Here is a 24,339-nt window from a genome sequence, read left to right as displayed (position 1 = left end):
GCTGAAGGAAGGGCCACCAGCGATGGAACAATCCGCATTGAGGTTCCTCAAGAGGCCAGAATTGGAGCACTACAGATATCTTGGAGGGTTAGGGAACTGGAGAAGATTACAGAGGTAAGAAGGGGGCGAGGCCATGGGAAGATCTGAATACAAGAATTAGAATTTTAACATTGAGGCATTTTGCAATGAAAGCTGGTGAACACATGGGTGAATGGGAATGACATAAAACGCACTCTGCCTGTTAAATTTACCATGTCCCACAAAACTGAGAAGTTGAGTTTTTTTTATAAGGCTTCATTTATGGCACAACTCGATGAGGGAGTCCCATTCTGCCTCACTTCAGAATCAGGTCTGACTCTGAATTTGCACAATGACTTCTGCTGTCAGTCAAATCCGTTTCAAACGGGACTGCCATTATACATGCGTAATCTAAAATTGCCCCTGGGCAGATCCATTTATAGATTCTGAACTTCTTCTTTAAACTTGATTGGCATCTGGGAATAAGCATACTGTTAATCTAAGTCTAAGGCAGTTGGACAGATTTGGGACTCCTTTTGTGGGTAAGATACTCAGATGCGTCCAGTCTCCAAGAGGCAAGCTTTACATCTGGAGTATAATCTGGAGTCGAATTTACACCCACCTACTGAACTAACTTTGATTAATGCAAGCATCTGGGTTTAAAAAAAATATTCATCATGATTAAGTACTCGGTGTGGAGATTACCATTTGTCAATTCTGTAGAGGTGCCATCCGACTACTACACCAATATGGGACAACCATCTGTGCAGGGTGACATGCGTCACCCAGACCCCAGATGCACTGCTAATTTTTGTGCAGCCTTCTGACCAACCTGGATCACACCGAATAAAGCACTGGTTACGTTTTACCAGCAGCAAATAACGGGCACGGCAGTTAGTGCTTATGTTTGTGTTCAGAAGATTAGAACTTTGGAACATGGCTGATTGTGACATTTCTAAACTTCACACAAGATTGGAGTCATTTTGCATTATCGACACAAACTGCAGTCAAGCCATAAGTCAACAATATGAGCTAAACGATGAGGGAGTTTGGTAGCTCCTTATGTAGTTTTCCCTTTCACTTCCTTAATACTGCTTCATATATTCCATTCCTATTTTCTCCGGCTGATTTCCAAACACACTGACAATTCCAAAATTGGATTTTTTTCCACCCTAAATTTCTATCCTTTTTCCATCTCTATTTTATTGAAGCCAATGCCTGTTGCTGGTGGGCTCCTGCGTCCTTCCGGCACTGTCAGGTTGGCTGCCACCTCCTCTGCTAGACAATTTTGTAATTGTCAGTACAGAAAAAGTAGATTCATCAATCCCTTCAACGTCTGTATTTTACTGAAAGATACAAAGAATTTTCCTTTCTTAAAAATAACTGATAATGGTTTTGCAAAGGTATATTCTTTGTTATAGATATACATAGTTACAGCCAGAATTATGCTTACTTGTCAAATCCTCTAAAACAAAAATCATATTCTATGTACCAGGTTATGTGTTATGTGTATATGTTAAGTGTAGATGTCATTTTAATTAATTCTTATTTCATTGATTGAGAATTGCTAGTGCTGTATTTTGTTTTAACGTAATGTTACTGTGTGTGCAGAGTACCCAGCAGGCACATCAAGCAGATAGAATCCTGAACTATGTAACCAAATCAGTGGAGTGCAAGGGAAAAGATATGAACGTGGACCGCACTTTGTCAATGCTGTGTTCAGTGTGTTCAATACACAAAGGAGACATTTAAGCCTTGGAGGCGTTGCAGTGAGGAGCTTGACACCCCCCAGCGTCAGAGGACAGAGTGGTGAGGGGGTACGAGAGCTTTTCAGTTTTGAATTGAGAAAGAATATCAGAGTACATGAAGTAGTAGACGTTACAGTAAAAGTAAGTCCGGAACTCTAAATCTAACGGGATTGCATAAATACAAGGTGAAGTGGAGGAAGAGGATAAAGTACCAGTCATACCACCTAAAAATAAGTTACAGGAACAAAATTAGTAGCCTTACATATAAAGTTTTATAAAAATAGTAAAGGGAGGCAGCATGGTGGTGCAGTGGTTAGCACTGCTGCCTCATGGCGCCGAGCTCCCAGGTTCGTTTCCGGCTCTGGGTCACTGTCCGTGTGGGGTTTGTACGTTCTCCCTGTGTTTGTGTGGGTTTCGCCCCCACAACCCAAAGATGTGCAGGGTAGGTGGATTGGCCACGCTAAATTGCCCCTTAATTGGAAAAAATGAATTGGGTACTCTAAATTTTAAAAAGAAAGCACTAGCATGGATTTGTGTAGGTTAGGCCATGACTGGTTAAAAAATGTTTTTTTTAATTCAGGGAAAATTTAGCTTGGCCAATCCATCTATCCTACACATCTTTGGGTTGTGGGGTGGGACCCAGGCAGACACGGGAAGAATGTGCAAACTCCACACGGGCAGTGACCCGGGGCGGGGATCGAACCTGGGTCCTTGGTGCCGTGAGGCAGCAGTGCTAACCATTGTGCCACCTCTTTGGGTTGTGGGGGTGAGACCCACGCAGACAGGGAGAATGTGCAAACTCCACACAGTTTGCACAGTGACCCGGGGCTGGGATTGAACCCGGGTCCTCGGCGCAGGATGCAGCAGTGCTAACCATTGCGTCACCGTGCCGCCTCTTTGGGTTGTGGGGGTGAGACCCACGCAGACAGGGAGAATGTGCAAACTCCACACAGTTTGCACAGTGACCCGGGGCTGGGATTGAACCCGGGTCCTCGGCGCCAGGAGGCAGCAGTGCTAACCGCTGTGCCGTCGTGCTGCCGGCCGTGACTGATTAATCCAGTTGCGCATTTTGAGGAGATCACCAGCATTTTGGATGGGGGAATGCCGATGGATGTTGGCTACATAGACTTTCAGAAGGCACTTGATAAAGCTCCAAGGGATTATTAGCAGAAAATGAGACCATGGAATTTAAGGTATTCTTATGACGTGGAATAATAATTGGTTGGGAGGTTGGTGTCAGTGCAAGGACCAAACGGCTTAGTTCTCTGGTTGGTGGTATGTGACAAGTAATGTTGCCCTGAAACTATACTGTGAGCTTTAACTTTTCACCAAATCTATTAATGGGTTGGATGATGGAATGTATTTCCAAGTTGCTAGATGAAACTAAGTTAACAGGAACAGTAAGTTGTGTGGGTGGAAGGAGGAAGTTACAAAGAGCTGCAGGCTGACTCAGGGAGCGAGCAAAACTCTGGCAGCTGGAATTCAATGTGGGGAAGTGTGAGATCATCCACTTGGGATCTGAAAAAACATAGCTGAAATGTTTTCTTCATGGTGCGAGACTGGGAGCTGTGAAGTAGCAGAGAGATTTAGGGGTCTATGTGCATAGATCGCTAAACGCAAGTGCAGCTACAAGAAGTATCGCAGAGGTTAATGGAATGTTGGCATTTATCTCAAAGGGGGTTGAATTTAAAAGAGAAGGTGATGTTTCAGCTGAACAGAGCCTCGGCTAGACTCACTCTGGAATACTATGTTCAGTTTTGGGTGTCAGATTGGAGAGGGTACAGCGCACAATCACCAGGGCTTATAGACACAAGGGCATAGGCGTGGCATGGTAGCACAGTGGTTAGCACAGTTGCTGGGGGCAGCACGGTGGCACAGTGGTTAGCATTGCTGCCTACGGCGCTGAGGACCCGGGTTCGAAACCTGGCCCTGGGTCACTGTCCGTGTGGAGTTTGCACATTCTCCCCGTGTTTGCGTGGGTTTCCCCCACAACCCAAAGATGTGCAGGATAGGTGGATTGGCCACACTAAATTGCCCCATAATTGGAAAAAATAATTGGGTACTCTAAATTAAAAAAAAAACAAAAAAAAAGCACAGTTGCTTCACAGCTCCAGGGACCCGGTTTCGATTCCCGGCTTGGGTCATTTTCTGTGCGGAGTCAGCACGTTCTTCCCGTGTCTGCGTGGGTTTCCTCTGGGTGCTCCGGTTTCCTTCCACAGGCCAAAGATGTGCAAGTTCGATGGATTGGCCATGCTAAATTGTCCTTAGTGTCCAAGAAGGTTAGGTGGGGTGACTGGGTTACGGAGATAGGTTGGAGGTGTGGGCTTAAGTGGGGTGCTCTTTCCAAGGGCTGGTGCAGATTCGATGGGCCGAATGGCCTCCTTCTGCACTGTAAATTCTACGATTCTATGACAAGTTAAATAATGTTCCTTGAATTTAAGAGGATGAGGAGTGGTTTGAACAAGGTATGGTTGACATTCAATCAGGTAGTCATAGAGAAATTATTTGCTTTGGTGGAGAATCTGGGCAATAGGTAAAGTACCCTTAAATTTAGAGATAGGCTATTGTGGAATGAGTAAGAAGTGTCATTACTTGAAGGAGCAGTGCTCCGAAAGCTTGTGCTTTCAAATAAACCTGTTGGACTTTAACCTGGTGTTGTGAGATTTCTTACTGTATCCACCCCAGTCCACCGCATCTCCACCTCATTGTGGAATAAAATCAGGAAACACTTTTTCACACAAAGGGTGGTGGAATTCTAGAACTCTCTCTCCCAAAAGGCTGGAGATGTTGGAAAAAATTAAAATTTCAAGACTGGGATGACAGATTTTTGAAAGGTAAGAATTTCACAGAATATGGATCAAAAGTGGGAAAATGAAGTTAAAGTACGAATCAGCCATGATCTAACTGGATGACGCAACAGGCTCGTGGGGGCCTACTTCTGTTCTTGCGTTTCTTTGACAAGAAATTCTTCACATAATGATGAATACACAGATTGACACATCGAGGTAGGAGGCACAGACACTAGTTATTCAAGAAACTGCTGGATGCTCTGGGTGTGAGGAGGAAGGGGAGGTTACTCTATAGATAACCTAAGATGATCTTTCCCTTCCCAAAGGAAATGGATCTTTTGAATTTGTTCTGGCAAATTATATGTTACAAGAACAATCTTGTCTTTTCCATCTAGTTGCTACAGCTGTGATCATTGCTACTTTGAATTTTGGTCTCTTGTTCCATCAGAGTCTCCCACATGCCATCTTGCATGTTCTTCCTCCTAAGCCCAGCATCTTCACAGTGTTGGAAACAAGGCTGATTGTACTGCTCCTGAATTTTATCTTCCTTTTCCGGTTATTAGAAAAAACAAGCTTGGTGTCATGTAATCACTCCTATCTGACTCTACCAAACTTAGTAGCGTTTTGCAGTTTGGCTCTTTGTCCTTCTGCTAGATTTCTCAATAACAATTGAAATATTACAATGGCCTGTGTTTTATGGCTATGATAATAGAAGTTAAAGCCTGACTCATTTGTTCTTAACATGAAGCACCAATTATTCGGCTTCCAAGGTGTGGAATTGACAGAGTGGGAGGAATGTCTGAATAGTTAAGAGAGCTGGAATTATGTCTGCCATGGGACTTGTCCATTGCTGAGTCTGTTTTTGTATGATTTTTTGATGGATTATATGATTCTTGCAAGACTTGAAATATCTGTTGATCTGGGTGTGATACACTAATAACATGGGCTGATATTCTTTGTAGTCAGAAAAGAACAAAATTCATTCATTAATTTTAATGTTTAACTCTTATAGTATTGGAGTGCCCTAACTTTCTCCCCTCTTACAATAGTTATGGTAGTTCTGGTTTTTGGATACTTAACTACAAAAAGTAAAACTTTTGAGTTGCCACCCCTCCCTCTATGGTAGCTTTTCTACTGCAGCCTGGGTCTCGCAAGAGTGACCCACTGGATTACCCCCCATTTAACTGTAGGAATTGACCTTCTAGGCTCAATGGCAGCTGCCTTGTTGTTGGATCGGGGGTCAGGGACTTGAGCACGCAAACCAAGGTGATGTTTCCGTGAAATGCTGGAGATTAGGTCGTTTAGGAACCACGGCAGTGAGTTGTGCACAGCAAAGTTTCACAAACAGATCTGTGATAGTGGCGAGATTACCTGTTTTAATGATGTTGGTTGAGTGATAAATATTGACTAGCGGAGAACTCCTCTCCTCTTCTTTGAAATAATACCCTGGAATCCTTTATGTTCACCTGAGTGGGCAAGGGGACCTCAGTTGAACATCCAACTGAAAACTGCAGTTCCATTGGTGAGATGAGCGTGCTGTCCACTGACCCACACCTGGGGAGTTTATCTCACACCATCACTGCAGGAATAGCATATTAATTCCAACTAGTTACAGTTGCGTCAACAGCATTAAGAATGGATCCTGCGGCCTTCGATCTCAAAACAATATGGAATTTTTAAAAGAGAAATATGGAGTTGGAGTACTTTGTGGGAAGTGGACTTGTTTATAAATAAAGTAAAAGTAAGGCATTAGTTCTGGGAGTGCCAACCATTTCAGCATCAAGAACTCTCCGGTCACGACAGCAGGGTAGGGGTCCACAGTTCCCAGTCACAGAAGGCAGGTAAATGGAGTTGAGATCATAAGAATCTTTATTGTCACAAGTAGGCTTGCATTAACACGACAAAGAAGTTACTGTGAAAAGCCCCTAGTCTCCACACCCTGGCGCCTGTTCGGGTACACGGAGGGAGAATTCAGAATGTCCAATTCGCCTAACAGCACTTCTATCAGGACTTGTGGGAGGAAACTGGAGCATCTGGAGGAAACCCACGCTGACATGGGGAGAACGTGCAGACTCCGCACAGACAGTGACCCAAGCCGGGAATCAAACCTGGAACCCTGGTGCTGTGAAGCAACAGTGCTAACCACTGTGCTATCGTGCCGCCCATAAAGAAGAGCCATGAGCTAATAGAATGGTAGAGCAGGCTCAAGGGTCTGAATGATGGTGTCCTACTCCTATGAGCAGTCACCGGCGAAGAAATATTTGTGATCTTGCCAATTTTGTATGTTGTAAATCCTTGTCCGTAAAGAGCACGATTTAAAAAATAATAAATTTAGAGTACCCAATTTGTTTTTTCCAATTAAGGGGCAATTTAGCGCGGCCAATACACCTACCCAGCACATCTTTGGGTTGTGGGGGTGAAACCTACACAAACACGGGGAGAATGTGCAAACTGCACACGGACAGTGACCCAGGGCCGGGATCGAACCTGGGACCTCGGTTCCATGAGGCAGCAGCGCTAACCACTGTGCCACCTTGCAGGGAGCTGGAGTGTGACTGTCCACTCATTTCACATGGGACCTTTACAAGTAGTGGACCGAAGAGACTTTTGTCTGAGTGGCATGGGCTGGGTTTCATATTGGTCTGAGAGATGAAAACCAGTGTTGAGATCACCGTAGCACCCTCCGTGGAGAATATATTCTAGTATTTCTTTATAAAATGGTATTCAGAGGGCGGCACAGTGGTTAGCATTGCTGCCTACGGCGCTGAGGACATGGGTTTGAATCCCGGCCCTGGGTCACTGTCCGTGTGGAGTTTGCAGACATTCTCCCCGTGTCTGCGTGTGTTTCACCCCCACAACCCAAAATATGTGCAGTTTAGGTGGATTGACCGCACTAAATTGACCCTTAATTTGAAAAAATAATTGGGTACTCTAAATTTATAAAAAATAAAAATAAAAATAAATTGGTATTCAGGAACTGGTATGAAAACAGAAATTGAAAGGGGGCATGATGTGGAGTTTTCACACTCTCCCCGTGTTTGTGTGGGTTTCGTCCCCACAACCCAAAGATGTGCAGGGGAGCTGGATTGGCTACGCTAAATTGTCCCTTAATTGGGAATAAAATAGAATTGGGCACTCTAAATAAAAAAAATCAGAAATTGAAGGAACGAACAAACTTACAAAAATATCACAGCAGAAATCTGATTAGCTGCCCTCTTGATTATTCATCAGAATATTCATGGGAGCTTGAAGATGGTTTTGCATAAATCACATCAAATCAAATTAAGTGTTTTTAATTGAATATTTCCCCCCCTTCAGCTCTTTTCCAGCGGTTGTCTGGATGTCCACTGCACAGTGGGATATACTATCCACACAGCTCCGATGTTTGTTTTTCATTTCTGGAGTCCGTTAGGAATCAGGGCTCCTGGCATTTTTAAAAGTCCAAAATCAAAGCTCATCTGCACAAAACCTGATTAGATAATTAAACTGGACAGTTTCAGGCTGCAACTCTCAAGCATCATGTACTTGTGAAGGTTGTTTCGTCACCTTTGTGTCCAAATCTTCCTCCTCCCTAATGCTGCAGCCTCCTTGAGCCCTACGACCCACCTATAATTCCATGCTGCGTCTAAGCATGGCTCTCTGTGTATCTTCAGCTTGCCTCACTCCACCATTAGTGGCTGTGTCACAACAGTTGAGGCCCGAAGCCCTGGAAATCCCTTCCTCCCCAAATCCCCACCGTTCTCCTCCTTTGCGATGCTCCTTAAAACCTACCTCTTTGACCAGTCGCTTCTCCCCGAAGGCTCCTTCTTTGGCTTCTTGTCAAGAACGTGTGACGGTGCAGGAGGGGGGATGACCCCACATGTCGGGAGGGGCCGGGTTTGGGCGGGAGTTGCCGGGGTCAGCAGAAGTCAGCTGACTCACGGAAGTACCATGGAGGGTGTGTCGCGGCTAGGAGGGGTCCTAGCCTGGGGGGGGGGGGGGGGGGGGGGATACCAGGTTGCTGCTGGAATGGCCAGGAAGGAGCTGGTGTGGGCTGGGGGGGTAGAGGAGAGGCGTTATCGCCATGGGGAACGGGTCAGGCGGGGCGAGCTGGCCTGGGGCGTGCAGTCGATGAGCTATGGCTAGTCGGCGGGGGAGGGGGGCGGGGTGCCCTCTGATCCGGCTGATCACCTGGAACGTGAGGGGGCTGAATGGGCCGGTTAAGAGAACTAGGGTATTTTCTCATTTGAAGGGGCTGAAGGCGGACGTGGCTATGCTCCAGGAGACCCACTTGAAGGTGGCGGACCAGGTTCGTCTGAGGAAGGGGTGGGTGGGGCAGGTTTTCCACTCAGGATTGGACGCGAAGAACCGGGGGGTGGCGATTCTGGTGGGGAAGAGGGTGGCGTTTGAGGCGTCTGAGGTGGTGTCGGACAAGGAGGGCAGATATATTATGGTGAAGGGTAGGCTGCAGGGAGAGAAGGTGGTGCTGGTTAATGTATATGCCCCGAATTGGGATGATGCTGGCTTTATGAGGCGCATGTTGGGCCGCATTCCGGACCTGGAGACAGGGGGCCTGATCATGGGGGGAGACTTTAACACAGTGCTAGATCCCCCACTGGACCGGTCCAGTTCAAGGACGGGTCGGAGACCGGCGGCGGCCAAGGTGCTGAGGGGGTTTATGGACCAGATGGGAGGGGTGGATCCCTGGAGGTTTGGGAGGCCGAGGGAGTATTCCTTTTTCTCCCATGTACATAGGGTTTACACCCGAATAGATTTTTTCGTCCTGAGCAGGGGATTGATCCCGAAGGTGCAGGATGCCGAGTACTCGGCCATAGCAATTTCAGACCATACTCCATACTGGGTCGATCTGGAGATGGGGGAGGCGCGGGATCAGCGCCTGGATGTGGGGATGCTGGCTGATGAGGAGGTGTGTAGGAGGGTCCGGGGAAGTATTGAGGGGTATCTTGAGACCAACGACACGGGGGAGGTCCGGGTGGAGATGGTCTGGGAGGCTCTGAAAGCAGTGATCCGGGGGGAGCTGATTTCCATCCGGGCCCATAGGGAAAGGAGGGAGAGGAGGGAGAGGGAGAGACTGGTGGGGGAGCTCCTGGATGTGGATAGGAGGTACGCGGAGGCCCCGGAGGAGGGGTTGCTGGGGGAACGGCGTAGTTTGCAGGCCAAGTTCGACTTGTTGACCACCAGAAAGGCGGAGACACAGTGGAGGAGGGCGCAAGGCGCGGTATATGAGTATAGGGAGAAGGCGAGCAGGATGTTGGCGCATCAGCTCCGTAGGCGAGATGCGGCTAGGGAAATTGGTGGAGTGACGGATAAGGGTGGGAATGTGGTGCAGAAGGGGGCAGAGGTGAACGGGGTCTTTAGGGACTTCTACGAGGAACTGTACCGGTCGGAGCCACCGATGGGGGGTGAGGGGATGGAGAGCTTCATGAACAAACTACGTTTCCCAAAGGTGCAAGAGGAGCTGATGGAGGGGCTGGGGGCGCGGATAGAGTTGGAGGAGCTAGTCAGGGGGATTGGTCAAATGCAGTCAGGTAAGGCCCCGGGGCCGGACGGGTTCCCGGTGGAATTTTATAAAAAGTATGCGGATCTGGTGGGTCCCCTGTTGGTGGGCCCCCTGTTGGTGCGAGCCTTCAATGAGGCATGGGAGGGGGGGACTTTGCCCCCGACGATGTCACGGGCGCTGATCTCTCTGATCCTGAAGCGGGATAAGGACCCCTTGCAGTGTGGATCATACAGGCCAATCTCGCTCCTCAATGTTGACGCTAAGTTGCTGGCGAAGATCCTGGCCACCAGGATAGAGAACTGTGTGCCAGGGGTGATACACGAGGATCAGACAGGATTTGTCAAGGGACGGCAGCTCAACACGAATGTGCGGAGATTGTTAAATGTTATTATGATGCCGGCGGTGGAGGGGGAGGCGGAGATAGTGGTGGCGCTGGATGCAGAGAAGGTGTTTGATAGAGTTGAGTGGGGGTACCTGTGGGAGGTGCTGGAGCGGTTCGGATTCGGGGAGGGATTCATCAAATGGGTGAGGTTGCTCTATGAGGCCCCGATGGCGAGTGTAGTTACCAATGGAAGGAGATCAGAGTACTTCAGGCTCTACCGCGGGACCAGGCAGGGGTGCCCCCTGTCCCCCTTGCTTTTTGCACTGGCGATAGAACCTTTGGCTTTGGCGCTGAGGGAGTCGGGGAGATGGAGGGGCCTGGTGCGGGGTGGGGAGGAACATCGGGTATCGCTGTATGCGGACGACCTGCTGTTGTATGTGGCGGACCCAGAGGGGGGAATGCCGGGGTTCATGGAGCTGTTGGCTGAGTTTGGGAGCTTCTCGGGATATAAGTTAAATCTAGGCAAGAGTGAGGTATTTGTAGTGATCAAATGCAGTCAGGTAAGGCCCCGGGGCCGGACGGGTTCCCGGTGGAATTTTATAAAAAGTATGCGGATCTGGTGGGCCCCCTGTTGGTGGGCCCCCTGTTGGTGCGAGCCTTCAATGAGGCATGGGAGGGGGGGATCAGGAGGAGGGAATTGGGAGGCTCCCGTTTAAGAGGGCAGTGAAGAGTTTCAGATACCTCGGGGTGCAGGTGGCCAGGAGTTGGGGGACTCTCCATAAGCTTAATTTTACCAGGCTTGTGGAGCAGATGGAGGAGGAATTCAAAAGGTGGGACATGGTGCCGCTATCGCTGGCGGGTAGAGTGCAGTCCGTCAAAATGACGGTTCTCCCGAGGTTCTTGTTCCTCTTTCAGTGTTTGCCCATCTTTATCCCTAGGGCCTTTTTTAGAAGGGTGACTAGCAGCATCATGGGATTTGTTTGGGCGCATGGCACCCCGAGGGTGAAGAGGGTCTTCTTGGAGTGGGGTAGAGATGGTGGGGGGCTGGCGTTACCCAACCTCTCGGGGTATTATTGGGCGGCCAATGTGTCGATGGTGCGCAAGTGGTTGATGGAGGGGAGGGGGCAGCATGGAAACGGATGGAGAGGGCATCCTGTGGAGATACAAGCCTGGGGGCCCTGTTAACGGCGCCGTGGCCGCTCCCTCCTACGAGGTATACCACGAGTCCGGTGGTGGCGGCTACCCTCAAGATTTGGGGGCAGTGGAGGCGACATAGGGGGGAAGTGGGGGGCTCGATGGAGGCTCCGTTAAGGGGGAACCATCGGTTCGTCCCAGGGAACATTGATGGGAGGTTCCAGGGTTGGCACAGAGCGGGCATCAGACAGCTGAGGGACCTGTTCATTGATGGGAGGTTTGCGAGCCTGGGGGAGTTGGAGTAGAAATTTGGGCTCCCCCCGGGGAACATTTTCAGGTATCTGCAGGCAAAGGCGTTTGCTGGCCGTCAGGTGGAGGGATTCCCTTTGCTTCCCGCGAGGGGGGTGAGTGACAGGGTGCTTTCGGGGGTCTGGGTCGGAGATGGGAAGATATCTGATATCTACAAGGTAATGCAGGAGGTGGAGGAGGCGTCAGTAGTGGAGCGAAAGGCTAAGTGGGAGGGGGAACTGGGGGAACAGATCGAAGATGGGACATGGGCTGATGCCCTGGAGAGGGTTAACTCTTCCTCCTCATGTGCGCGGCTTAGCCTCATCCAATTCAAGGTGCTACACCGGGCCCACATGTCCGGGTCTAGGATGAGTAGGTTCTTTGGGGGCGAAGACAGGTGTGTCAGGTGTTCGGGGAGTCCAGCGAACCATGCCCATATGTTCTGGGCATGCCCGGCACTGGAGGAGTTCTGGAAGGGGGTGGCGAGGACGGTGTCAAGGGTGGTAGGATCCAGGGTCAAGCCAGGCTGGGGACTCGCAATTTTTGGGGTTGGGGTGGAGCCGGGAGTGCAGGAGGCGAAAGAGGCCGGTGTTCTGGCCTTTGCGTCCCTAGTAGCCCGGTGGAGGATCTTGCTACAGTGGAAGGATGCGAGACCCCCAAGCGTGGAGACCTGGATCAATGACATGGCGGGATTTATTAAGCTAGAGAAGGTCAAATTCGCCCTGAGAGGATCGGTACAAGGGTTCTTTAGGCGGTGGCAACCTTTCCTCGACTTTCTGGCTCAGCGATAGGGTACTGGGTCAGCAGCAGCAGCAATCCGGGGGGGAAAAGGGGTGGGGCGTGGGGACGTTGACTATGTTTGCTTATTTAATTTTAATTTAATTTATTATTAAGTTCTATTGTTGTTTACTGGGTTTGGGGGGTGGGGGGGGGGGTGTGACACATGCGTTGATACGGTCTTGGGGGTGTTACAGTTATTATGGTGTTTTATTGCTACTTTTCATTGTTTGTTGTTATATTTTCTGTAAAAAATTCCAATAAAAATTATTTTAAAAAAAAGAAAAAGTGACGGTCATCTTTAATGTAGGCATACAATGTCACGGATGTTAAGTTTAAAAGCTCAGTGGTTAGCACTGCTGCCTCACGGCGCCGAGGTCCCAGGTTCGATCCCGGCTCTGGGTCACTGACCATATGGAGTTTGCACATTCTCCCCGTGTTTGCGTGGGTTTCGCCCCCACATCCCAAAGATGTGCAGGGTAGGAGGATTGGCCACGCTAAATTGCCCCTTAATTGGAAAAAAGTAATTGGGTACTCTAAATTTAAAAAAGAAAGTTTAAAAGCTTATGGTGGATGAGAAGATTTGATTTGCTGTAAAATGTTTAGGTTTCCAAAACATCCTGAGTAATTACTATTTTTATATTAGTAGCTACGAAAACGGTTTCAGTTAACACCTGTAATTTATGTATTAATGCTTACAACTGTTATTTCCCACAGTCTGCATTGCTGCTGTACAATACAGCACTGTGGTACGGTATGATTTTGGTTGTGTTTGGCACAGCTTCTGCTGTCAGGTTTTTAAAGAATAGTCACTGGCAACTAATTTTGAAAATCAGTTTTTGAATTAATGTTTCAGTAATTCAAATTACTGCCTGGTTTACTAATTGAAGAGCTTAATGAGACGGATAAATATAGCAACCATTGTTTTTTCTGTAGCATAATAAGGCATTGATGTGTAATCATTGTGCAGCTGCCACAGGCTTCAGCTTTGAGAGCTTTAATAAATGAAGGTTTGCTGACAGCGTATGGATGTAGTGGGCTGTGTTTGTAGTATGATCCAGTGTTGTTGTGTCTTGCTCACATGTTAAGTGAAAGAAATGGCAAATAGTGTAATACTCTGACAATGCAATGCTCTTAATTCATCTACTCAAATTGTATGTAAATATCACCACTGTCCCAGAGGATCATAGGCTGCTTTCCCGTGAGAGCTGACTGGTGCTGGTTTAACCTTTTTTAAAATAGATTTAGAATACCCAATTCATTTTTCCAATTAAGGGGCACTTTAGCGCGGCCAATCCACCTACCCTGCACATCTTTGGGTTGTGGGGAAACCCACGCAAACACGGGGAGAATGTGCAAACTCCACACGGACAGTGACCCAGAGCCGGGATTGAACCTGGGACCTCGGCGCAGTGAGGCAGCAGTGCTAACCCACTGTGCCGCCCCAACCAGTTCCATTAAGTATTAGGAATGGCAAATGTGTAAATAAAATGGTGGCGAAATTGACAACTAGTTTTCATTGACTTCCTTTGTTTTGTTTCACATCGGTGTGCTTCCTATGAATCATCTTCACCCTTTAGATTGACAGCACCTTGCCAGGCAACCCCGTTGTAAGCACTGGAACTAATGCCGTCTGCCATAAAAGTAAGTTTACAGTGTCAACTGTTTCCTTTCCAGATCAACGAGCTGAGCCATGTTCAGATTCCTGTAATGTTGATGCCAGACGACTTCAAAGCATACAGCAAGATAAAAGTGGACAATCACCTTTTTAACAAGTAAGTGGATGTGTGCTTTCTATACTTTTACTGTGCGGACACAAAGAGGAGATGCTCTCAGGTAAGGGGCTAATTTAGCTCACTGGGCTAAATCGCTGGCTTTTAAAGCAGACCAAGCAGGCCAGCAGCACGGTTCGTTTCCCGTACCAGCCTCCCCGGACAGGCGCTGGAATGTGGCGACTAAGGGCTTTTCACAGTAACTTCATTGAAGCTTACTCGTGACAATAAGCGATTTTCATTTTTTTCATTTTCAGGTTGAATTATTTGAACTGGCTGCATTGAACTGTTCAACATTCATATCTAAAGTATCCTCAGAATGGTGCCTTGGAACCTTATTTTGCTGAGCATGCAAGCTTGCTGAGCTTTAAGGGCTTTCCAATATATCAGATTAATGAAATAATGTGAGTCGATTTAGTTCATGATGGATTCAGTTTAAATTGTGAACATTTGAATTATTTTTCAATACCCTTAAAGTGTGCGGGCGGCATGTGGCGCAGCGGTTAGCACTGGGACTGCGGCACTGAGGACCCGGTTTCGAATCCCGGCCCTGGATCACTGTCCGTGTGGAGTTTGCACATTCTCCCCATGTTTGTGTGGGTTTCACCCCCACAACCCAAAGGTGTGCAGGGTAGGTGGATTGGCCACGCTAAATTGCCCATTAATTGGAAAAAAGAATAAAAACACAGTATCATGTGTGAGTTTTCTCCACATTCCTGATCCCGTACCTTATTCCCAGGAAAGGGATTGGGTGCTTGGTGAAAAGGACAGAGACAGGATGAATCAGTGAGCTTGACGTGCTTTATTGACCACCCATGCAATGGGCTGCAAGAGTGACACTGAACAACTCGTCCTGTGCGGAATAGTTTGTCTCATGAAGGCAGTTACAAAAAGGGCAAGGAGAGAAACATTTTGGAAGTGGAGAGTGAGGTCCTGCTGATCTCGTGGAGTTAGGGGAGATGCATATGAGATAGCTGCTAATCAATCCAGTAACGATCTCAGGAGAAACCTCTTCACCCAGAGAGCATTTAGCATCTGGAACTTGCTACCACATGGAACATGGTTGAGGTGAAAATCAGAGATACATGTAAGCTAGGTGATTCCATGAGAGAGAAAGAAAGTGAAGGATAAAGCTGCTAGCGCGAGATGGGGTAGGGTGTGAGAAGGATCGTTTGGAGGGTAACCATTGGCATAGTTGGGCCGACTGACCTGTTTCTGTGCTGCAAATGCCATCAAATTCCATTAATTCTCTATAATAATAATAACCTTTTATTGTCACAAGTATGAAGTTGCTGTGAAAAGCCCCGAGTCACCACATTCCGGCACCTGTTCGGGGAGGCTGGTATGGGAATTGAACCCGCGTTGCTGGTCTTGTTCTGCATTACAAACCAGCTGTCCAGCCCACTGAGCTAAACCAGCTATATAATAATAAATCACTTATTGTCACAAGTAGGCTTCAATGAAGTTACTGTGAAAAGCCGCTAGTCGCCACATTCCGCCACCTGTTCAGGGAGGCTGGAACGGGAATTAAACCCACGCTGCGGGCCTGGTTCTGAATTACAAGCCAGCTGTTTAGCCCACTGAGCTAAACCAGCTATGTAATAATAATCACATATTGTCACAAGTAGGCTTCAATAAAGTTGCTGTGAAAAGCTTCTAGTCGCCACATTCCGGCACCTGTTCGGGGAGGCTGGAATGGGAATTGAACCCGCGCTGCTGGCCTGGTTCTGCATTACAAGCCAGCTGTTTAGCCCACTGTGCTAAACCCTGCCCTATCTGGGCATTAGTTCGTAAAGTTACAAGCCAAGTCTCAGTTGAGGGTGATCGTGAGGCAGTGTTTGTAGCTACTGTTGATAATTCCACTAACTCATTGTCATCGTGCTCATCATTGAGAGGATAGGATGCAGCGAGTGAGATAAATAATTGCTGTCTCAAAAAACAAATCCCTTCTGTTATTTCCTTTCTGTCCCCCTGATGCTAATATTTCTTGGACATTATAATGAAATAATTGTTCCTAGATGGGGGATAGGGAAGAATTCAGGAAGTACAGCAATAAAAATAGATTTAACTAAGTCACTAAACTCCTGCACAGGGGGGGGGGGGGTAGAAGAAGGAAGAGTCAAAGCAAATCCCTCAAACCACATTGGGCGCGATATATCGGCCGCCCGCCGGTTAAATAGTGGGAGAGGCTGAAATGTGCATCCATGCCAAGCGCGAATCGATTTGCGATCTAACAGGCCTGCTTCCGGTGACGGTACCAAATCCCACCCAGAGGTGGCGATACACTAATTGAGACCCCGAGATGGAAGTCCAAGTTAATGGCCTCCCGGGAACTAACAGGCTCCCTAGTGAAAAGTCACGTGGGCACCGTTGAGCACTCCTTTTTAAATACGGGAAGCTAGCTCAATGGCTGCTGAGAGGAGGTGAGTCGCCATTTCTATTTTCCGGCATGTAGCCCAAGGGCACTGGAGCTTCAGCCCCAGTGCTCGGGGTGGTGGGGGAATCGCTCGGGGCCTGGTGGGGGTCTGGCGTTATAGGTCGAGGTCGCCCCTGGCCGGGGTGGGGGTGGCGTTGTCTGAGGGGTGAGTGAGGGGCGATGAGTGTAGCATCTGCGGGGCCTTCAGGCCATCTTCCAATATTGTGTATACCCATAACAAGGGCAACTATAGCTGCTGCATGTCTGTCCGACCAAACGCTTCCAGTTTCTGGTCATTTGCTGACGGTCACTTTTACTCCCTTCGACAGTGAGCAGCCTCTATCTCCACAGCTGAAGGCTATTGCTAATAAGGAATTGGCATTATTAGTTGTGTGAGCACATCACAGCTCTAAATGCATTTTCGTGGTTACACGTGCCAATAAATGGACATGTGGTCAGTGAGACAGCAGGATTTTTTTTTTTACAAATTTTAATTACCCAATTCTGTTCTTTTCCAATTAAGGGGCAAATTAGCGTCGCCAATCAACCTACCCTGCACATCTTTGGGTCGTGGGGGTGCAACCCACACAGACCCGGGGAGAATGTGCAAATCCGGGTCTAGGACCGAACCTGGGACCTCGGCACCGTAAGGCAGCAATGCTCACCGTTACGCCACCATGCAGCCCTGAGAGAAGGACCATTTTGACTGTCATGAACAACTCACTTGAGGCAGGTCCTCTGGGTGAAAGGGGCAGTGAATCCTCACCTTTGTGGCGCAGCCCAAACTCGCGGTCGGTGACCACGTTCTCCTCGGCCAACTCTGCGATTCCCAATGCCCGTTCCTCATAGGGTGTGAGGACTCTGATGTCCATAACCCTGCCGCCCGTCTGGGCCCTTTCCCACCTATTATGGGCCAATTTCTCTTGCTGATCAGAGAGGGGGTATTGTGAGCCGCAGGCTTGATGCATTGGGGTGGGTATCTATGGCAGGTGGCACCGCACTTGGGCATGGAGGAGTTGTGCTGGTGGATTCCAGGGTCTGCCAGGGCTACGCGTGGTGATCTCTGTGGGTGGCAAGAGACGCCAGTCGCCCTCTTGTTGGGGAGGGTGGGGGGGGGGGAGTTCAGGGGGGTGGCAGGTGGGACTAATGCCAGGAGTCTCCCTTTGGGGAACTGTGTCCTTTATCGCCTCCACAGCGTCCAGCAGCCTGGTCAGGTTGGCATCCCCGTAGCGTGGAGCTGGTCTGCGTGGTGCCATGCTTGTGCGCTGACTGGGAGTGAGTTGTGAGGGAGCGTTGAAGAACAGCTCCCCCCTTGTTACGGGGGTGCTGGCGGGACAGCCAGTTCCACCGTGAAGCTCGTGGACGATCATTTCTGGCACTAAGTGCCTGCTCGGCTGTCGGGATGCACCCGGGAATTCGTGCCCGGTACGCCACTTTTCCGGTTATGTTGCGCCCATTGAATCACAGGCATTTGGTGGTTTCATCACAAGAAAACTATTCTAGGGCAGCACGCTGGCACAATGGTTAGCACTGCTGCCTCACGGCGCCGAGGTCCCAGGTTCGAATCCCGGCCCCAGGTCACTGTCCGTGTGGAGTTTGCACATTCTCCCCGTGTCTGCGTGGGTTTCATCCCCACAACCCAAAGATGTGCAGGGTAGGTGGATTGGCCACGCTAAATTGCCCCTTAATTGGAAGAAATGGATTGGGTATTCTAAATTTATATTTAAAAAACTATTCTAAATTTTCACTTTGACAAAACTGTTCATTGTTTATTTTACAGGGAGAATCTTCCAAGCCGTTTCAAATTTAAGGAATATTGTCCAATGGTTTTTCGAAACCTGCGAGAGAGATTTTCCATTGATGATCAGGATTACCAGGTTGGTTTATTTACTTTTCCTGCCGGTCATGTCCCGATCTCCTGAATTCTGACCAAATGATCCTGTAAATTTTAGCAATAGATTCCAGATATTTTCTATCGACTGAATTTTGTTAAGTAGAAACCCATTTTTCTAAAGCCCTCACTGTTAGGGAGGTTGTACCATGCACTACAGTGGGCTACACATTTCAGCAGGGACAGTTTTAGTTTATAAAGTTTGTTAAAGTGGGTCCAAATTGTTGCACTCTGTGTTTCTGACCTGCCTTTTTTTTGCATTTAGTACTTGGTCAGTTTTATTCTGATCATCCATTGATTTCTCCTCGTTGCTTGGCCTTGTTGGATATTAAAATGTTATTAAGAGGTTGTGAGCATGCAGATTCAAGCTCATGTTTTTGTGGAAGTGTGCGTGACTAGCACACTGTTTATATACAGCCAACTTTCTTCCCCTCTGTAAAAGGAAATACCCCAAAGAGGGAACAATACTTTGCGGTGTCAGCACATCCAGCCACCAAATTACTCATAGGGGACTGGTGTTTTTCTGACTAATAGAGAGGTCAACATGTTCAGGAACTAAATTATGTTCCTTATACTGCTGTACGTTGTATTTAATGTCAGCCCAATTGGAATGTATTCATCTCAAATTCAAATTTTGTCGTAAGAAACTTTTGGGGCAGTGCAAAGTTTAAGTTTCGGAGGCCTGATTAAACTTGTAAAGAATGGAAAAGCACAAGCTCTGCAAAGCTTGGTGAATTAAATGTACCGCCCAGGATGCATCTGAGTCATACAGACCGGGAATGATCCAGATTCTGTCACTCATCTGTTACTGACTTACTGATCTCAACTGGAAGGGTGGATAGCAAGGGGAAGATAATTAGGAACTGCTCTCCAGTGGCCCCACCTACTTGAATGAATACGAGCACTGACTCACACATATGGCAGAGGTGCAGGTGTGTAATATCATACTCCAATGTGAAATAACTTATTTGGAATGGAGGAGGAGAAAATTGGACAGGCAAGGGACCTGAGCATTATCGAAGGTGGTGACAAAAAATGTGACCTACACTGTGTGATGTATTCACAGCAAAGAGTAGAATCACAGATTCGTACAGCACAGAAGGTCGCCATTTGGTCCATCTAGTTTGCACTGATTCTTTCAAAGAGCAATTTAGTTAGCCCCACTTCCCTGCTAATTCCCCACATCCAAGTATTTATCCAGTTCTCTCTTGAGAGCTATAATTTTTTCAAGTTTTTATAATGTATTGGTTTACTATGAAACCCAATAAACAGCGATAATTAGTACAGCAGAAGCCATGCGCCGAGAAGCAAAGTTCATTGCAGTCCATCTGTGTTCAATTTCTTGGTCCGTTCATCCAGTCTTCCCTCCAATTGATATTGCCAATAGGAGACAAGTTCCGTGTGAGCCCAGTGTGCGTTGCACCATAACTCCAGGCTGCAACACGGAATGTTAACCCTCCCAAAAGGGTAGCATTTCCACACTTGTCATGAAAATCAGGACCAGTTTCATGGTGAGCTTGTCTTGTTGCAATCTGGCGAATGTTCCAATCAGACAGAGAGAGCAGGCTCTTGATCCTCTTGGAAGATTTATTGAATTTCTTTCTCTCACTCCGCTCGGCAGTATGTTCCAAATAGCCCAGGCAATATAGCTGCATTGGAGTGTACAAATTTAGCGATTATGTTAGTGTAACAGACTCCAATGAACAACCCTGTTACGCTTGGGACAAAGTAACCCAATTGAATTTGCAACAGAGTTGGGCAAGATAGGGCTTTGCACTGTGGTTAGCCCCGCTGCCTCACGGTTCTGAGGTCCCAGGTTCGTTCCCGGTTCTGGGTCACTGTCCGTGTGGAGTTTGCACATTCTCCCTGTGTTTGCGTGGGTTTCACCCCCACAACCCAAAGTTGTGCAGATTATCATAGAGTTTACAGTGCAGAAGGAGGCCATTCGGCCCATCGAGTCTGCACCGGCTCTTGGAAAGAGCACCCTACCCAAGGTCAACACCACCACCCTATCCCCATGACCCAGTAACCCCACCCAACACTAAGGGCAATTTTGGACACTAAGGGCAATTTATCATGGCCAATCCACCCAACCTGCACATCTTTGGACTGTGGGAGGAAACCAGAGCACCCGGATAAACCCACGCACATACGGGGAGGATGTGCAGACTCCGCACAGACAGTGACCCAAGCCGGAATCGAACCTGGGACCCTGGAGCTGTGAAGTGATTGTGCTATCCACAATGCTACCGTGCTGCCGGGTAGGTGGATTGGCCATGCTTAATTGGAAAAAAAATGAATTGGGTACTCTAAATTTTTTTTAAAAAGTGTTGGGGAAGGTGAGTAGTTTCAAGTACCAAGGGTCAGCGGTGGCAGAAGATGGAAGTATGAAAATTAAGCAATGCATTAGCTCTTGCCTTCTTGATCCGCTGCAGTACCTGAGGTGTAGGTACACCCACAGTACTGTTAGGGGAGGGAGTTCCAGGATTTTAACCCAGCCACAGTGATGTATTTCCAAGTCGGGGTGGTGAGAATTTACTGCCCACTCCTGGTGCCCCACAAAGGTGTTGGTGCACCATCTTCTTGAGCTGACACTGTCTGTGAGGTATTCCTTTGTGGAGACCTGATGGCAGCTGAGATGGTTTTGCTGGATTCTTTGAGACAGCCATGAAGAGTCATACTGGTGCGGCCAGCCTGCCACAATATCAATGAACTGGTTTGGCTTCAACAACAATCCAGAAGTTTTTAGGTCAATTTTTTAAAACTGATACAAATGATATATTTTCACATCTAAATTTTTATATCACACCCAATGGAAAGGATTCACAAGTAGAGGTGATGTTTCTACTTGTTGGGGAACCCAAAGCTAGAAGGTCATAAAAATATGATAGTCACTAATAGATCCAATAGAGAATTTGGGAGAAAATTCATTACTCAGAGAGTGCTGAGAATGTGGGACTTGCTATCCACTCTGCGAAGTTAAAGCAAATGGCACAGGTGAATTTAAGAGGAGGCTAGAGAAAGCATGAGGGAGACAGGACTAGAAGGGTCTGTTAATAGGTATGTGAGGTAGAGAGGGAGAATAAACACTGATATAAATCAGTTCAGCCAAATGGGCTGATGCTTTGATGTGAATTTAAAAAAAAATGAATTTAGAGTACCCAATTAAGGGGCAATTTAGCGTGGCCAATCCACCCACCCTGCACATCTTTGGTCTGTGGGGGTGAAACCTCCACAGACATGGGGAGAATGTGCAAACTCCACACAGACAGTGACCCAGGGCCGGGATCGACCCAGGTCCTCAGTGCCATAGGCAGCAGTGCTAACCACTGCGCCACCATGCGCCTGCTGTGGTGGGAATTCTACGTAATTCTGTGCAGCATCTTAATTCTGCTCGATGAGCAATAGTGCTAAGAACTGCCTTTTTCAAACCTGTCGGCCCACAAAATTTCAAGATTTTCCCCCCCTAAAATTTATTTAATTCCATTTTTTCAAATTAAGGGGCAATTTAGCCGTGGCCAATCCACCTACCCTGCACATCTTGGTGTTGTGGGGGCGAAACCCACGCAAACACGGGGAGAATGTGCAAACTCCACACGGACAGTGACCCAGAGCCGGGATCGAACCTGGGACCTTGGCACCGTGAGGCAGCAGTGCTAACCCACTGTGCCACTGGGCTGCCCCCAAAATTCAAGAATGAGTAAATTAACTGAAAGAAAATTGCTTCGTGGACTGATGACCACACCGCGGTTTGGAAACTTCTGAATTAACAGCTGCAGTTGTCACTTGGTGTGAACTTTAGGGTTTGATTCTCATACCGTTCTTGAGTTTGTTGCTCCTGTTCTGCAGTTGACTGGTGCAATTGTGTGAGCTTGTGTACCAGGGGAATGAGTGGGTTGAGAATTCAGCCTGTGTCCTTGTTTCTGGCGTGTTCAAGTGGTTTGTGTTGGGCAGTGGAGTCTTGTTGAGGGTGGAATCGGATTCGTCGGAGCACTCTGGGCGTTCCCCTTCATTATCAACAATTCTTTTTTTTTAATAAATGTTTTTATTGGTTTTTTTTGAACAAGATCAACAATTCTTTTGATGCCTAGATCCACATATGACTCATGGTCATTTAAATTAGCTGCAAGGATGGCTGTTGTGGCTGGGTGATTTGTATCCATTCATCAGTCACTGTGGAGAAAAGAGTTGTGGGCAGAGGAGAGGATAAATGCCATTTTGGGCAGAACTCTGTGGGCTGTTGGATTTGAGTTCTCGACCCTTAGCTCCAAACTTGGAAACTGCTGATCAAATGCTGCTGAAAAGAATGGTATAAATGGTCTAACAGCAGAATAGAAAAAGCTGACGGCAATAAATAGCCTTGGTGATCGATCTTTTTTCCAGTCCAGATTCTGGTACAGTTCAAGCGCAGATAAATATTTGCGTCATCCAAGTGGGACATAGTTTCAAGTAAGCCCTCCTTTAGAGATCAGTCTCAAGTCCCTGTGTACTTAAATGTAGAAATTTGCAGAAAAAGTAACTTGTCAGTGTAGTGCTACATTCTACGATAGCCGCAACTCTCAACTTGTTACTCATAATTCTCCTCCCCATCTCATCTCCAACAATTTTCACCCCCCCAGGCTGACGGCCCATGTGCACCTTGGGGGGGGGGGGGAGAGAGAGAGACAGCGTTGGAGGCGGGATAGTGGTGGATGTGAGTGAAGCAGGACATACTGGCTCCAGTAGATTCACATTTGCCCTCTCCGGTAATCTGTCTGACCAGCATGGCTCCTGGGAAATTCAAACCTATTGATCTCAATGCAGTGAAGAGCTATGTGGCACCGGATCCGATACTCTCTGCCTGTCATGCTGAGTGCAGGAGTCTTGGCGTTCTCAGGTATTGCTATCTGTATCAGTATCTGTATTGTATGGCAACAAAGTTGTACATCCAGCTTTCAGCAAATTTGTATGCAGGGCAAAGATTTTGCCATTGTAATCATGACAGAAACTTTTAAATCAGAAGAAAGCAACAATAATAATTGAGGTGTGCTAAGCAGGGTCCCAGAACTCTGGATTTGTAGTTAGAGTTTAACATTCAGGGTTTTCATGTGAAATGGATTCATTTTTGAAAGGATGTGCAGCTGTGGCTAAAGTTGACGGAGACTCCAGCTATAGTAAGTTGAGGGTCAGAAAAATAGCCTCAAATATTGGAGGCTTCCTATCGACATTCAGTGTGCGAACACATTATCGTCACCAGAAAGGGAGATGGCAACTTTGTCTGATTTTGTAAGTGTTGCAAAATGATTTTGTGCATCATTCCCTCCTGTGAGATATTGTGCATTGTTGCTTACTTCGCCACTGAAGTAGAATCTCACAATCATGTGTGGACATTATGCGTTAAGGGGTCACATGAAGAACCCGCATAGGAAAACTGTCAACATCCGTGAAGTAATACTCCAGATGCTTGGAGGGAAGGGGGCTAGAATAATGAGATCGGTATTGATATTGCATTATATACTGTAAGGGTTCTTCCAGGAAGGTACTGAGGGTGGAGGTGAGACTTGGAAGCCTGGGTGTTACCACTGCAGCAAGGTGGGACACGTTCGTTCAGTATGTAGGAAATTGCAAGGAATGCAAGTGGGACTTCTGCGAGTTCATTTAAAAAAAAAAAAAATTTTTTATTAAGATTTTTACAAAATATAAAC

The 24,339-nt window shown here is 47.5% G+C and overlaps 1 protein-coding gene across 1 annotated transcript in view; it reads left to right on the top strand.

Annotated features, from left to right (window-relative positions):
- The window catches only part of LOC119954565 (phosphatidylinositol 5-phosphate 4-kinase type-2 beta-like), a 117,059-nt gene that overhangs the window by 11,564 nt on the left and 81,156 nt on the right, over window positions 1-24,339 (top strand). The window contains 2 exon segments of the mRNA XM_038779906.1: window positions 14,254-14,351; window positions 18,545-18,641. Of these exon segments, the coding sequence (XP_038635834.1) occupies window positions 14,254-14,351; window positions 18,545-18,641 (195 nt within the window).

This window comes from Scyliorhinus canicula, chromosome 19 (genome assembly GCF_902713615.1).
Source record: "Scyliorhinus canicula chromosome 19, sScyCan1.1, whole genome shotgun sequence".
NCBI classification, from domain to species: Eukaryota; Metazoa; Chordata; class Chondrichthyes; order Carcharhiniformes; family Scyliorhinidae; genus Scyliorhinus; species Scyliorhinus canicula.
This window is presented reverse-complemented; position numbering and strand designations above follow the sequence as displayed.